Below are 16631 nucleotides of genomic sequence, written 5' to 3'. Positions count from 1 at the left end.
ACATCAAGTCAAAACAATGTAAAAACACAGGCCAACACTTACTGGGAACAGAAAAGTGTAGAGAATAGAGAAAGTGCCTCACGGTCGTAACACCCGAGGGGGTTGCCGGTTTAGCAATGCCCGGTATACCCACTTCTCATCATTGGTCACTCTCTCTAAGTGAAGATAGAACAGTGCACACAAACATATACAAGCCGCCATCACACGAATTTAGAAATTAGTTTGTCCGTCTGCCGCCTGAAACCAACTCACCTTCAATAGAAGTCAATGGGAGCCTGTTTATCAGCACCGCGCGTCCCTCAGCAGACTCCCCCTGCATTCCAAAGGAACGATTCACGAGGCGCGCGTCGCGATCCGGCTTGTCTGCCATGCTGTGTAATGCAAAGGCGCACGCGCCAAACGTTATCCTATTAGAAAACTCTGCGCGCGGCCAGGTCTTATATCCACATTCCACTCGTTGTCGGCTGAGCCGACAGCTATAGTTCTCTATGCGAGAGCGCGCTTTTCGCAGCGAGCCCTAAAAAGTGCACAAAGTGAGAATAGTAGTGAAGAACAGTGAGTAAATCTAGACAGTACTGTGAGACAACATGTATACATACAGAGACCCCGAGACAACCAAACAAACAGAAAAGTAAAACCTGGCAAGGTCTTGCTGGCTGTTTCTCCTTTATTCTGGTGCTGCAACCCTTCCGTTAAAAATGGTTAATTATATACTATACTCCTTTCTTTTCCAGGAGGATCGACAGGAGCACAGGAGGAACTCGGCATTAGTGGCTCTAATCAGGACGAGTCACTGTTGGACACGTGATCAAGTGACACGGTGTCTATTGGATGGTTGCCGGTATGCAATGACTGGGCAACCACAAGGTCCTTTTTTAAACAGTCTGATGTGAAGTTCGAGAATAGTGAACCCCTTTCATGCCCTGATGAAGTTGCTGAAACTATAGCAACAAAACATGTCGGCTTGAAAAGAAAGGAATATATATAATTAACCATTTTTAACGGAAGGTTTTGCAGCACCAAAATAAAGGAGAAACAGCCAGCAAGACCTTGACAGGTTTTACTTTTCTGTTTGTTTGGTTGTCTTGGGGTCTCTGTATGTATACATGTTGTCACAGTACTGTCTAGATTTACTCACTGTTCTTCACTACTATTCTCACTTTGTGCACTTTATATGTTTGTGTGCACTGTTCTATCTTCACTTAGAGAGAGTGACCAATGATGAGAAGTGGATATACCGGGCATTGCTAAACCGGCAACCCCCTCGGGTGTTACGACCGTGAGGCACTCTCTCTATTCTCTACACTTTTCTGTTCCCAGTAAGTGTTGGCCTGTATTTTTACATTGTTTTGACTTGATGTTTATTAATTGAGACATCCTGGCCTGAGGAGGAGTGTTATTATACACACCCAGGGTATAGAAACAGACAGCGTGATCGTTTACACTCGTTTTGGTCCAGAAGCTGGATGTTTTGTTGTTTGAGGTAGGGCTACATTTTGATTAATTGTGATTGAGTGGGGGGCAGCCTTATCCATTACCTTCCCCCTACACCCCTTGAGATTAATAAGCGCTCATCTAACACCTGGATGGCTCCGGACTAAGACAACACAGGGCGTAAGACCCATCAACTGCACAGGAGTCAGATGGGTTTTAAGGCTGATGCAATACCACTGGGACCTCTTAGATTTCAAATAATAAAGACTGGCCTTAGCGGAGTCACTAATGGGACTACACAAGTCCAGTTAGTAAAGAATAAAGGTGTGATAAGAGGGACTGGCCAGGGTTAGGTAACACATTTGTAAGTAAATAAAAAAATAAACATTTTAAGAACTATGGTGCTTTCGATAGAAAATATCTTTTGAGAAGTGGCTTTCTACATTTAAATTTTTACAACTTTTCACAAGTTCCGAACTAAGTGGCATCAAGCTCCTCAAGAATGACTTTAAAAAATGCTAAAAGATAATGAAAGGCATTTGCTGCATTTTACCTTTACGAGTGGGGCCATGAGTCCTGCAGGCAGGTCAAAGTACGGCACGTTTGGGACCAGGCTGGGGTCATCATGGTTCACATGAGGTGGCCCTGGTCGTCGTGCATGAGGGGGCTGCCCGTTGAAGCCATGAGGTGCAGGCGGAAATTCAGGATGCTGGGGACCACCCCAAGGAGGGTGCTCCACAGGGTGCGGCATCCTGTGTCCTTGATGATGGTGAGGTGGTCCAAGATCTGTAACACAAGGGTGATAGAAAGGCATTATACCTGGATGCCTATGAGGAGTTGAGAAAGCGGACACAAAAGAGCACCATCAATGGACCAACAAGGTTATGATGTTCCTTTAAATTTCAAATGCTGAAACAAATGTTGCTTATAAGGTTAGGACAGCAATTTAGGATGTAGTACATTTGTTTTACAAGCTTTTGTGGAATTTGAGACATTGCTTATGTAGAGGCCCTACAGATTATGACACTGCTGATAGATCTTATTGCTGTTCTTGTTTGAGGTTATCCTCTCACATGGATGATGGGTTAATGGCTGGAACCTATGCATGCACGGAGCTTCAGTACTCATAGAAGAGCCTGTGCTGGCTACTTTAGGTGTAGATTGGCCCCACACTGGTTGTGGAAAAAAAAGCATGCGTGTGAAAGGAGCTCTTGTTACTTGGCTTTGGGGTAGTCTGTGACGATACTGCACTGTGTGAATGAGATGTGGTGGGTGCCCATCTGAGTGGAGTGTGTGACGTTAATGCCCTGTGTGCGAGTACTGTGTAGGTGTCTATCTCGGTGTGTGACAACCTCAGAAGGGGACGTTTTTCTTGTGCACACGCTAGTGTTGTTGCAAGGTTTTGCATCAAACGAAGATTGTGGGAAGTTTATGAGCCGTAGGTTTTTATGATCTGGTGTGCTTTGTTTGTTCTGGACAGGTAAAGTGCTTAGTGTTTTGTTTCGCTGTTCTTCACAGAAGTAGGTGTGTGCATCTTATCCACATTCGCCTCTGTGTTGTTGAAAGTCACTCTGATTATGCAAGAGTTCTGTCTGGAAAATGTGTTACCTGGGGATCTTGCAGAACTGGCATAGGGTGGCAACTTTAACTCCTTTTCTGTACCCTGGCACTAAGGAAGGGCAAACCTATATGTAAATAAATGGAGTCTGTTTCTTTAAGGTGCACATGAGAGAATACTTAACCTGGCATCTTCAAAGAAAAGTTCTGATAGCAAAGGACTGAAGGCAGTGATTCCAAGGGATGTTGCAAATCATAATCTATGTCTTGGGTGGTGTAGAGGTCTCATTCGGAATTAGGATTGAATTGTGTCAAACAATGCCTCTCTCATTGCGGCCTTCACATTAAGCATGAAACATCAGCTAAACAGATTTTGGAATATAAACGGTCGGCTCAAATACCTCTTTAAAGTGTAACACCAAAGTGCCCTAACAAACAGCATGTTGCTGGTCATCAGAAGCACTCCGATTTTTCTGGAATGCGTCACAAACCCAGATGTTTTGGCATGGAGGGCTCCACTCTAGTACAAGAGAAATGTTTTGTCCCAGGTCTTGACTGTTGGTTGTACAACAGCTGAAATGCAGTGTGAGAGGCAGTAGAGTGGTGGAGGGAGAGGTTCCCACCGGCCTTTAGCTATGGCATCTATGTAGCAATGTTAATTGTTTTAAGAAGGTTTACCCCTGCCTGGGCCCACTTGTCATTTGTCTAGTGGTCTTGGAGAAGCCCAGCAGATGTCAGAGGTATTTATTTTGGGTCATGAGGGGTGGGGCTGTAGCATTTATGTATGAAGTTAAATCTTATTCTGTGTAGCAGACTCAGTTGTTCTTCACCGTACCTTCGATCTGACCATGGAACTCCTACTGCTCAAGAGAAAACATTCAGGACCGAAGACATCTCCACCTACCTGCTGGGAATTCTCCTTGAGGATAGTCAAAGCGATGGGGAAAGGGCGGCCTCTCGAAGGGGTGGCGAGGCTGGAATTCATCCTGCAGGAAGCGAGGAGGAAAGCGATTGAAATTGTGAGGATGAGGCGGCTGGTTAAACTGTGGATGCTGCTGGTGTGGGGGAAATGGCCCTCGGAAGTGAGGGGGCCTCTGCATGCGGAACTGCGGCTCCCTCTGGCCGCCGCCCCACGGAGGCTGCTCGTGTTGGCTGTTCCACGGAGTGTCGAACTGGTTGTTCCAATTTGGCTCAGGTTGGTTGCTCCATGGCGTCTCACGCTGGTTGTTCCAGTTAGCCTCCCTCTCTTCGTTCCACATGCCTTCATGACTGTTGTTCCAAGGGGGGCCATGGGGTGGTCCCTGGTGATGAGGATAAGGAGGCGGGTCACAAAGCTACAAAATAAAGAACCAATAAAAGCAGTCTACGGTTAACCGAGCAGCATGCTGCCAAGCATGAAGGATACTTACAAAACCTATACTCTGCTCTCTCGGCATTCAAGTAGTTTAGCATTAATCACAACTCTTTATAAACTATAAAGACGATCCAGTGAAGATATTTCTATTGATGAATTGTTTTCAGGCAGAAGCATACCAAATTACGTCAAATTAAACACAAGTGGCACAGGTTAGTAACTTTTCCTTCATCTTCAAGAGATTGTCACTAATATTCATAAACACTGAGCCTTTATCAAAAACCAAACATTTGATTTCCATGTGTCTGAGCTATCATACCTGGACAGACTACTCCTTGTTTATGCTTTTAAAGAAGATTAAGTTAAAGGTGAACTAAGAGGACGGGTAAACGACTTATTTTTCCCCTTAGTCTTAAGATTTAAACATGGGGCGGTGGCCCGGCAGAGAACTCTTGAAGATTCCAAGTAATAAATGCCCAAACCAGCCAACTGAGTAGCTTCAAGACATACAGCGTTGCTTTCAATACCAAATACTGGTGTTGAGGACAAGGTAACCAAATTTGGTTGGTCTCTCCATTGAACCACTAACAGATCTTTCAATTGAGTCAGATAGATCGTCTTCATTTCTTCATTTTCCAAAGTGCTGGAAAAATGCCAAGTGGAGAGAAGTGGAAATCAAATGGTTTGTTTCTGCAGGCCAAGTTTATCACAGTCATTGGCAACAAGAGCGTTTCCACACTGCTCTGTCAATATGCAACATATCTGGTTTAAAGGTACAGCAAGTTCAACTTCTAACGTCTACCACATCAAATGGATATGTTGACTAGAACAACAACTACCAGTACAAACTCTGGTGATTAAGTGCAGAGACTGGAAAAACAGAAACGCTTAACAAATATTACCAAAAATACTGATCTTTCTAGTGAAAATGTTGAATAATAAAATGTTCCCCACTAAGCCCCCGACAGCCCTCAAACCAAAACCCAATCAGCAAAACATACTTAAAATTTAAGATGATAATCTTAAATTGTGGCAGTGAAAACAGATAAAAATTGGTTTGATGACAACAATGCTTCATGGCTAAACAGACAATCTCATTGAATGAAGCAACTCATCTCAAAGGAAGGGCGTTCACTCACTTGGTACTCTTAGACAAACAACTTAAAAAGTATAGCACACCGACTAAAAACACCCAAGCACCAGATCTGGTTCAACACTGTAAATTGGTCCTAAAGTTTGCAGCACTTCTGAAACTCAACAGTAATTTAGGATATTCATTGAAGTCGTTAGTATTTGAATAATAGTTGCTGCTGATAGTGTCAGACTGTAGCACAAAGTTAGGCCAACACCAAAACTTGCCCGAATGGTTGTCCAGTCCAGTATGGTGCACTCCAGGCATGCATGCCAGGAGCCTTGTCCAATTCGGTACAAGCAGGAGAGCACATTTAGTTGCCTTGACTGATTACATGAATCTTGCATTCACTAACTTCAAATCCATAAATCTATAAATTAAGGATGCCCTGTGGTGTGTTTCTTGAATAATGAAGTTCATTCATAAATGCACACTCATGCTTGATTGGTTAAGCAGCCATACACATCAGTACACATGAAAAAATTTGTGTTGTACAAAAGTGCACATCTAGAACAGTTTATACTTATAAAGAATCCTGGTCCTTTTTCAACTCTCCGATTGTCAATGCACAGTCAATGGAATGCCAGTTTTGAACGACACTCTTGATAAAACACTCAAAGGAAGAACTGTGTCTTTTTCCATTTTATTAAAAAGAAAATGCAGACATGAATATGTTTTTGGTCTGCAAAAAAAAAATTAATAAAACTGGAAGCCTAGCTGATTAGTTGTGAGGAAATATAGAATAAAATAGGTTAATGCAAGTGTGTAAATAAAAGTTTGTATTCCACTTTAAAGATGCAGTATGTACCTTTTAGGTTTTACCAGTACTGTGTGCCCAGCATCTTCAGCGGCTGTTTTTAACAGACTAAGGGTTTAGGCCTGTTACGCTTCCTCCGGCTGATCCAGGGACATATTTGGGAGGTTTATCTAGTGATTTTGTACTACACAAACCATAGGCACGAATCTTAAATAAATAAAATGTGATGATGGGACTAACAGTGGTCTTGTCTGCCGTACCATGCTACGGATGACCTAGTGAATTCTAAGCGTGTGTCAAAACACAGGGAGAGATGTCCCACTTCTGACAGTGTAACACTGGATTATCTAGTGATATAAATCCTAGTTAAAAGAAGCCAATAACAAACAGAAAACGGGAACTACTACTGAAGATAACCATATATCATTATCTTTTCTGGATCAATTATGCAACCGAGTAGCAATTATTAACTGCTTACACTTCAGATGAAGACCTTATACCACTCTCAAACGGCATTCTCAATGAGTCCCATGACAGAGATAAGACACTGGACACGAGCAGAGTTCGTTCAAAATTTTATTCACCAGATTTGGAAGGGAACCCGATAAATAGCCCACTCAACTACCTTCAGAAATACACTGCAAATTGTACAATGACTAGGCTACTCAGAGTTGCCTGAATTGACTCTCAATTCAAATTTACACAAGGGTGAAAACATAGCTACTGTTATTTGTAGTATCTTGAATATTTAAAAAAAATATTTTTTGACCGTACAAAACACATCGAGGTTATCAAGTACAGATTAAAATAATGTACAAGTACAGAGTCAGAATAGCTGCTTGAAAACATGATTCACAAAAGAAAGTGGTCTTCCAGTACTCAGATGGAGTTACAAAACATAATAAAAAGGTTGAAAATCAACTCGTCTTTGCTATCCCACGCCAGCTGTCTAGTTTTTGTAATCTGAATATTGTCTCCACCATGTAAATTTGAAGAGTAGAGTTCTGAAAATCTTGAGGTTTTCACAGTTAAAATTTCCATTCGGGAGGCCCACTTTTCAGTGTTAATTTTCTCCCTTTTAAGTACTCAACTCAGGCTTCGTGAAAGGAAACATCTCAAAGAGTCCACTAAGTGGACGTGTATCTTAAAACAAAAACTCCAAGCATCCATCCTGCCTCTCAAAAACACAATACAATAAAATATTGTTATATTCAGATGCTTCTCTGCGATCGCATTCACATTGCAGGTATTTGGAAGATAGTTTGCAATCACTGATGTTTCACATAAAGCCACGGAAAGGTTGTGGCTAAAAAGAGGCTTCTGCAAAGCAATTCTCCTTCCAAGTTACATCTGTTTATTTCAAGAGAGGTAAGCAAAGGGAAGACATACAGTCAATGCCTGCACTGTGCCCATGGAAAGAAGGGAAACAAGAAACCCGGTATACAAGCTTCTTCTTTCAGCAGCAAATGGTTCAAATCTGAAACCAAAAGCTTGGCCGAGGGATCTTTACAGTGTGTACTGTCTTTAAGCAAAGGCACATGGCACAATGCTGCCAACCAAAAAGAAATTCAATGTTAGACTCTGAACCATAGGTGGCTGCAGATGAAGAACTGATCCACCAGAGAAGTTAGTAATCCTCCCAACTACTCTGGAGTGGACACAAGCTAACTGGTCATCGAACCCAAATGCTAGCCTAATCTGAGCAGACGGTACAAGAATTAGGATCGTCTTGGTAAATCATGATCCAGGATAAGCAAGGGCAGACCTGTTCCAGGGTCACCCAGGGCCAATAATGCTTAATTAGGAAGTCCATGGCCAGTATTGAATCTCGTAATACTCCATGTTTGAGCATATTATGCTTTCAGGATCATAATTATAATATCCTATTAATGGCAAGAGAATCTTCAAAACCTCACTCAAACCGTAACTTTATACATTAGATGAGCTCTGGAATGGATAATCCAATTTTGTTATTGTGCTGTGGTGCTTTCACTTCAGCACTCTAGAGGTCACAGGCCTTCACTGCAACTATTCACGCCATAAATAGCTGCTGAGACAATCTATGCTCAATTTGAAATTATAGTTATCATTAAGTTGAGTTCACAGTTTAATTTTGAATAAGTTGAGTTACTAACAACTGAGGAAAAGAGCTTCTTAACATTGGACTCATAATTGTTCACCTAGTTGCGCTGCTTTTCAACCCATCTTCTCCGAGATGGACCAGTCTGTGCATGGATATCAACTTTAAGTGAGGCAGTCCCACCTATTATGGCTCAGATCATAGTTAAAAACATTTTTAAATCCAGAACAAATGGCAGGAGGGCGTCAATGCACAAAAAAGCAGACTAGCTAAAAGTTTAAGTCGCACAACAAGATATTTACTCACTTTAAAAACTCCAGAAGAAAAGTTGTATCCAGAGCAGTGATGAAGATCTTTATTGACGATGACATTAAACTTTTCAGAGCTAATTGACGCTATAAAATGATCATCAATTGGAAGCCACCATGTTGAGGTCCTTTTAGCTAAGACAGTTTTCCCTGCCAGTGTGTGATGGTGTGTTCAAATGGTTACTTTCAGGAGCTCTACACTGCCTACTGTGATCCAAAGATTCCTTGTAGGAATTTACATTTAAATTGTCAATATAATGTCCATTTCTGGCAAACGGTAAAGTGGTAAAGATGTATATGGCAGTTCGGATGGGGTCTGAATAAAATTTATCGTCAACTTGACCGTGTTAACTGTATCTTGGAAAATTATATAAAGTTCAGTAAAAAAAACTAGGACTTTAAGAAAACTCAAGAACAAAAAATAAAGAAAATGGGAAAGGACTGTCTGATCTGCCAATGAGGCTGAAAGCTGCAATGGGAAATACGTGCTTCTAACCCCAAATTGAGTTTGGGGATGACAGGAAAGAAATGAGACTCCTTCAAAGAACAATACTCTTCCATTAAAAGATGGGTAACAAAAATAACTAGTATTAAACAAGAACATTTAAATTGTGTGATTATTCTAAATGAACCGAATTTAAAAGAAAAAGGATGTCGCAATTATGATGAGGTCGAGAAGGATGAAACCAGATGTTCTGCCGATGGTAATAAGACAGAAGGTGCCATAATTCTAGTAAGAGGGTATTTTATTTTCCACCAACGTTACTTAGGAGTACTATCTTTCCGCAAGAAATGCACTTGTGGTCTCTTACCTCCGACTCTGCTTCTAGTCCATCATGGAGTCGCTCCAGGGGAGGCTCTGGGGGACTTAGGGACCTCCCATAGGTCCACATTTGTTCAGATCCAGCATGACTTTTCTATTGGAGAATAGGGAAGAAATCTGGACTGTGATGAAAAGGCTGTGAAATGTTGGTGCCAAGACTGACCCCCGCACCCGCCATGCTGCTTAATCACAGGTCACTACTGCCAGCAGATCAGGGGGACTAAATCAGAATGCATGGGTAGTGGCCAGAAAAAACTTAAGTCGGAATGTCCTGGAATGGCCGAAGTGCTGTCATTTAGATACGACAGAAAATGTGTAGAGCCCCTTAGGGGCATGATACACATGAAGGCACAGATGTTATTAGTCTTAAAAAAATGTTAACTAGGAAGGATTTGCTTATTTCAGCAATTCTGCAGTCCCTTCCATTTACACTAGGGACACACAGTTATCTTGCCAAGAGAGACTTCTGTTTTTAAAACATGCTAAGACTTTGCACACGGAGAAATCCAGGCCTGCTAGATAACTTAAAGAGCAAAAAGAAGACTGGGTTAGTGCATAGTGGAAGAACTTGGTAAAGTCAGACTTCATAAAGGCAGTAACCTGATACTTACCTGCTGCGGAGCCCACTGTGGAATGGGCTGAGGTTCAAACCAGGGAGCCTTATTGGATCCCATGTGGTCAAGGAGGTCAGGATTGTGCATTTCATCAACTTCCGCATCATACTCATCAGGACTTGGGACAGACCGCTGCAGCTCATCATCTAAACGGTGATCCCACAAACAACAGATTAAGATGGTTGGGTGCACAAATAAAATAAACAGCTGAGTTGTATACAAAACAAGCAGAGAAATATTCCATTGTGTCACTGCAAGGCAAATTTCAACAAAGACCAAAACAGAATTCTTCATCAAAAACAAGTTAGGTACTTAACTGCAGCAAACGTTTGGTAACTTTTAACTGTTTTAGACTTGCATACTATACAACATTCCTCCCACCTAGCTCTAGTAATTTGGTACAGAAAACGTATTAATAATAAATCTTATTTTTTCGTGTTGACTTAAAAACAATCTATATATTTCACTTTAAACTGGTTTCCCTCCCACCGCCCTATTACACAATACTTTTTTAAAATCCTCTCTCCCACCAATCTGCTGTGTAATGGCTTAAGTTTTTACTTTCTAGGGAGTGCCGTTGTACAGAAAGCTGCAAACAAATTCCAACATGCTTGCCACAGAGGCAGATTTCTCCCCCAGATCTACAAACACTCTGTGGATGGCTCCCCAAAAGAGATGTTAGAGACAATCCTGGATAAACAAAGGAAGGGCACTACTCTGATCCTCTCATTCCCAGCTACGCCCACATACTAGTTTTCATGGGACTTAATTACACTTACGGACACATAGGTTAGACTCTACGGAGAGGTCAATTCCCCATGGACACGGCTGCACTGTGGCTGTAGTTAACAATCCTAGAGGGGGGCTTAAACCCTTGTGGATCCACAGCCTATGTGGAACCGGTCTCGACAGGAGATAATCTTGGTGTTACAGGGCTGGAGGTTCGGGGTTGGGTGCCAGTTATAAGCAAGTGCATTCAGAGCTTTGCCATCCAAAGGCGTTGTCTAAATTGCGCAGTATTGTGAACCATGCTCCTATTCTACTAGGAGTCAGTTATATTGTTTTAGTGGTTCCTTTTCTCTTGCTTCTGAGCTGCCAGAGTGCCTCCCTGAGATTTGGCAGGAGTGTCGGTGCCTTTTGGAGCATCCACGTTTGAAAGCTTAATGGCATGCGTCTGGAGGTTGAAGGCAAGGTCCCAAGTAAGTAGATATGCTGAGATTCTATATGTTTTGTGGCTACTAACCAGATTTGTGGCCAAATGAAAAGGCCTGTTTGGGTAAATCGCAACTGACACTGCAGAGGAGCTACTAAGCGGCCCTAGCCCGGCAGCCAAGGACAAGCAAAAGACTTGAGAAGAGAAGGAGTTACCACTGCATTCACAAGTGGAGACTGGGGAGTCTGCATTGTCACAGGCCAGTCCCCATGCCTCAGGATTGTATGTACCAATCTTCTTTGTTGGTCTTTGAGGCTGTTGCTCTTTATACCCAGCGAGGAAGACCCATCCTAGCACCTAGAAATGGTTACCAAAGTGCTAGCTACTATGGTTTAGTAGTTTAAGTGGTCATCATCTTGTACTACAACTACACCGGTGCTCAGAACTGCTATCAAGATAAAATTCATGACATTTGAACAGCGTCCATGGTGGGACCCGGCTCACTATTTTGCCGTCTGTTCCCAATTTAGAGAGCCAGTGGGACTCAGTACTCCAGTCAGGTGGACTGTAATCCCTAGTTATCACTAATGAGAAGCCTCCTGGATGCAGCACGGAAGTGCCACCAGAGTAGGAATCCTGCTTGTGTGGTGGACTTTGGGACAGCCATTGTAATGAGGCTGTAGGTTGGACTCTTGATTTTAGGCTTCCTTTTTCTAATCAGGAGTACCCTTTTGTGGCAGAATGGCCTACATGAAAGTAATTCCCAGGTACAAATATCCCTGCCTTTGCCAGTTATTCCAAACTTTACAAAGACAATCCGAAGCATCACCTATAGGAAAACACTGAGAAGAGGGCTCAGTGTCTACTTTGTTTCTACCAGCTAGACAGAGTGATTTCAAAAATATATTTGTAGTTTGTTCTCTGGCCCAGAAGATGCTTGGCACCCCTGTTTTTCTTTCGTTATCATAAAATGTAAGTGCTCTTTTACCTGCTGTAAATATTACATCAAACTTCTCTAAAAGTGACGCACTGGCTGGAGATTCAAGATAACCATTATCAACCGTGTTACAACATATTCTGGGTATCGGGGAGCAAGCGTTTATTTCTAATCCTGGCTACCCTGAGAATCGAAAGGTAATAGGGAGCACTTGTAAATTTCAAGTGGAGGGTAGTCATACTGTGGCAATGGGACACCAGAGACGAATGACCTTACTCATCAGCAGGAAGGCCTGGTATCCTTCAGCTGTCCAATGATTGCAGGAAAAGACCTGCACTGGAGGAGAAAGTTAGGAGCCATCAGATGCTCATGTATTCAATCTTCGCTGATGACAGTAATCGTCTGGCTGCTATTAGAGTGGATGTAAACGTGCCATATTGGGAGACTGCGCTCAGTTGGTTACTCCAATCAGACCTTATTGGGTAAGCCACAGAAATGTCCTTGCGTTTTATTAAGGGGAAAGGTCTTCCCTAATATCTGCCAAAGTGAATCATGAAATCCCTAGAAGGACAAAAGGAGGAAAATACATAAAGAACTCTGAAAGAAGCCCCAAAGTTGTACCTGGTGGTGGTGCCTGAACCACAGGGGGAGGTATCGGAATGGTCGACGGCGGTGGGGATTCTCGCTCATGCATTGGTAATTGCTGCTGCATTTGGAGCTGCTGCTGCATCTGAAGCTGCTGCTGCTGCTGGAGCTGGAGCTGCTGCTGAAGCTGTTGCTGCTGCTGAAGCTGTTGCTGCTGCTGAAGCTGTTGCTGCTGCTGAAGCTGTTGCTGCTGCTGAAGCTGTTGCTGCTGCTGAAGCTGTTGCTGCTGCAACTGGGCCTGCTGTTGCTGCTCAAGCTGCTGCTGTTGCAGCAGCTGTTGCTGCTCTAGTTGCTGCTGCTGAAGCTGCTGTTGTTGCTGCTGTTGAAGCTGCTGCTGCTTCAAACTGTTCACATACTCTTCGTGTTGGGTTTTCAAACTTTCGATCTGCTGCTGGAAGGCCAGTTTGACTGGCTGGACTACTGCGTCGTGCTCAGCAACCAAAGCAGCCTACAAAGACAGCGTCAAATTATTAGTTAAGTAAGAACAAATAGCCAAAGAACTGTTAACGCGAAATAAAGAATTTTGGTCCATGCCTTCAAGGTGGTAGGGATCTAGTCTGATAGACATTCCTGTCCTTCCCGAACACAACTTAAATGCCAAGAATATAATTTCCACCAATCTACAAGACCACATGGCAACAGAAGAGGACCAACAGTTAGTCCCCAAAGTAAACTATAGCCTGTTTAGACCACTCCAATTGAATGGATGCTGGTTCTAAAGTTGAAAGTGCAACATAGCTGTTGTATTCTTCAGTGGGACGAGTTCAATAGGATTCAGTGAAAGAACACTCAACAGATATCGCTTAAACACAACTGAACCCATCAAAGCAATCAAGGATGTGTCAATACAGATACAAGATTTAAGTTTACCAACTTTCTGTGATGACTAGTCTACTGCATCTTACAGATTTGATACATTCACTCAGTTGAGACATTATCAAATTGCATACTGGGTATTAAACTCTGAGATTAGGCAACATTGCAAGGTAATGGACTCCTTTGGAAGAGTTGCTACAGAAAAAGGACGACGACATCTGGAGTCAAATGTATACAAAAAAAATGTTTTCAGAATCAATAGGCATTGAAATAGATAACGACTCCGGAAAGGAAACAGTGGATCCAAGTGGAGATTTCAGAATAGCACAATAGCATTAATAGGACATATGACAGAAGGTTTGCAGGAAAAAATACTATTGCGATTTCTTCTGAAATGCCCCAAAAAAGCCTGGGTTCTGGGATTAAACATGAAGCAATAGACATCTCAATCACCTTCCTTAGCAAGTTATTTTGAAAGAATGTTTAGAAAATGAGCTCATAGCTTCCACCTCTATGTCAATCAGTTTTTTCTCCCTATGTAGTGTAGTTAGGAGAGGCTGTGTACTCGCTCATCTGTGGGGATAATGAACGTATGTTCATATTTAGAAGGAAACAGATAAGGAACGGTGGCAAATGGGAAAATAATAGAGGCCATCTGAACCGCTCCCTTGATCAAGACCAGAGCCCTGCACACCACCCACCCCCAATCAGGGCCACACAGATGAAAGGGGTATGGATTAATTGGTTTATGGTCAAGGACTATTTGAAGAAGGTTGAAAATTTGAAGGAGTAAACATGGTAAGTGGAGGAAAGGCAAGTAGAACTAGCACAGAAAGGGGGAGGGATGACCAACAATGGAGATTTGGAGGGGATCTAGAGGCTGAGGTTGAAGCTCTGTGGGACCCGTGCAATACCCAGACATACCAGACTCAAAATGTCAGAAATCTTACAAACATTCTAAAGGTGGAATGCAATCTGGAATTAATCATCCACGGACATAGGGCTTGGGGTGAAGAAGCTGTTACAACAGTTAACCTAATGGGGGGGTTTGGTTGGTGGAATGGGATTTATGGGGAGGGATGGAGAGGGATGGGGACGGCCTGTTGCTTATTCAGGATGTAGAGCGGTAGTCTAATAGACTTGGCTGGACAGAGAAGGACTTTGTCAAAGCGTTAAATAATTCATGGATTTTCAATCTGGCAGTTTTCTTATTTCCATGTTCCCTATTCCAAGGAGATGAAAACTGTACAATCAATGCCATATTGTGCTAGATGGAAAGACGATGTGAGATACGACTGGGAGAGGATATTCTAGGAAGAGAGAACTAATTGTGGGCAGTATATTCAAGGTCCTGTCTGAGGTCAACATTCTGGTTACTATAAGGTGATGGTGAAGAGTCTGCACTTTGGGCCACAAATGTAGACCCTGCTGCGTTGTATCTACATTTTCAAAGACTCCCAGGTGCTCTTGGTAGAATGGACTACGGAGTTAAAATGAAACTGGGAAGGTGGGCAAAAACTCAGATTATCACAGGGTGGGGTAATGAATTAAGGGGGATGAGGCAAGGAGTTTCTTAACTCACGAGATTTCCACACCATCGTAGGGCATTAGGATATCGACAATGGCTTGTAGGGAGTTAACAGGTGAATTGTGGGTTGAAGGGGTCATCATTCGTTATCTGTCTACTAAATAACTATGTTAAACTACTTTAGGACTGCTAAAAATTCACAACTGAGGTTTTTGTATGTAGATGGTCAACGAACAAAGACCCTTTTCCCCTCTACAGACAAGTCTTGAGCATCCACAGGACATTACAACATACCTGGTATTGACCCAAGCCCAATGCAGGACTTTGCAATTGCTGAATAATGGACTCATCAAAATAGCCATTTTTCTCCCAGAGCTGAAGCAGCTATTTGCAAACAAAGAAAACAGAAAATTACTCTGAGGTAATATTTAATGGAGCAAATGACTGCAAGCTTTTCACAGGGATAGAGAAAGTATATTTTGAAAAGCAAGAAGGGGGTTTTACCCGTGCAATTTTCTGTTGCTTGTCTTCCTCTACAGCCAGGAAACTGGTGCAATAAATTGGGACAACCACCTTCTGGAGAGCAGCGAGAAGTTCGCGTGCCTGCTTCCTCTGGCTTGGAGATGAAAAAGAAAAGAAGTTTGTGCGGAGCATTGCTGAGAAGACTAATATTTTATTGCAATATTTCAATTCCAAACTTAGGCAGAGAATTCCCTCCCTCTAATGAGTCTGTTAAGAAAAGAATCGGACACTTTCTGTGAAAGGGCTGAATAGGACTCATGCACCGAGTCCTCAGTGTTGAACATCCTCATGATTCAAAGAACTTTTAACAATCTTGGAGGCCTTGGTGACTATAAACAAGACTCCATCTGTTTATATGGATCTTCTAAAGGGAATTCCCTCTAAACTAATAGAGGGTAATTTAACTCTGCCTTCAAAGCCATCAGCTGGACACTTCTTGCCACCCAGACGAGAAAGATGCAGAATCAATCATTTCCGGCTACACACAAAAAAAAGTTTTCTTTTAAGAGACAATGAAAACTCTATGCCAATTTCAGGAATTGGGCCACAAAATATCTACATGGGTATTAAATAAGAAAATCTCATCATATATTTTGACATGTGTACAAGGGGACAAAGTCCCCAAAAGTTACATCCATTAAATTGCTCTAAAATAATTTCCAGTGTTTAATTGACATCAACAGACTTGTACTTGATTGGCTTTGAAAAAAAAAGTTAATGGAAGAGAAATCCCCAAAGCTTTCTCTTCTTCACTCCTGGCCATGAGTTCAGTAAAAAAAAAAAAAAAAATTAATACCAAGTGTCACCAGCTACAATCTCCAGGATTTAAAATTAAACCCGGGGCTCTTCAAAAGGACCCTGCATTGTCCCACCACGTTGGTCTGCTCTTTCATGCACTTCGAAAATACCCACTGGAAGTCACTGGCAGCCAGCATTGATAGACAAACTATGTTGCACCACTTTCAAAAAAA

General features: G+C 42.3%; 1 protein-coding gene across 1 annotated transcript in view; it reads right to left on the bottom strand.

The window, feature by feature from the left end:
- LOC147663123 (calcium homeostasis endoplasmic reticulum protein-like) overlaps positions 1-15754 on the bottom strand; it is a gene marked incomplete at its 5' end in the record, with an annotated part of 60482 nt that extends 44728 nt beyond the window's left edge. The window contains 7 exons of the mRNA XM_086950656.1: positions 1988-2220; positions 3896-4325; positions 9435-9539; positions 10057-10205; positions 12771-13242; positions 15433-15522; positions 15643-15754. Coding sequence (XP_086806782.1) covers positions 1988-2220; positions 3896-4325; positions 9435-9539; positions 10057-10205; positions 12771-13242; positions 15433-15522; positions 15643-15754 — 1591 coding nt within the window. The remainder of the gene's footprint in view (positions 1-1987; positions 2221-3895; positions 4326-9434; positions 9540-10056; positions 10206-12770; positions 13243-15432; positions 15523-15642) is intronic.
- Between the last annotated feature and the right edge of the window lie 877 nt (positions 15755-16631).

This window comes from Lissotriton vulgaris, unplaced genomic scaffold (genome assembly GCF_964263255.1).
Source record: "Lissotriton vulgaris unplaced genomic scaffold, aLisVul1.2 SCAFFOLD_1556, whole genome shotgun sequence".
Taxonomy (NCBI): Eukaryota; Metazoa; Chordata; class Amphibia; order Caudata; family Salamandridae; genus Lissotriton; species Lissotriton vulgaris.
Note: the sequence above shows the minus strand (reverse complement) of the source record. Positions and strands in the feature narration are given on the sequence as shown.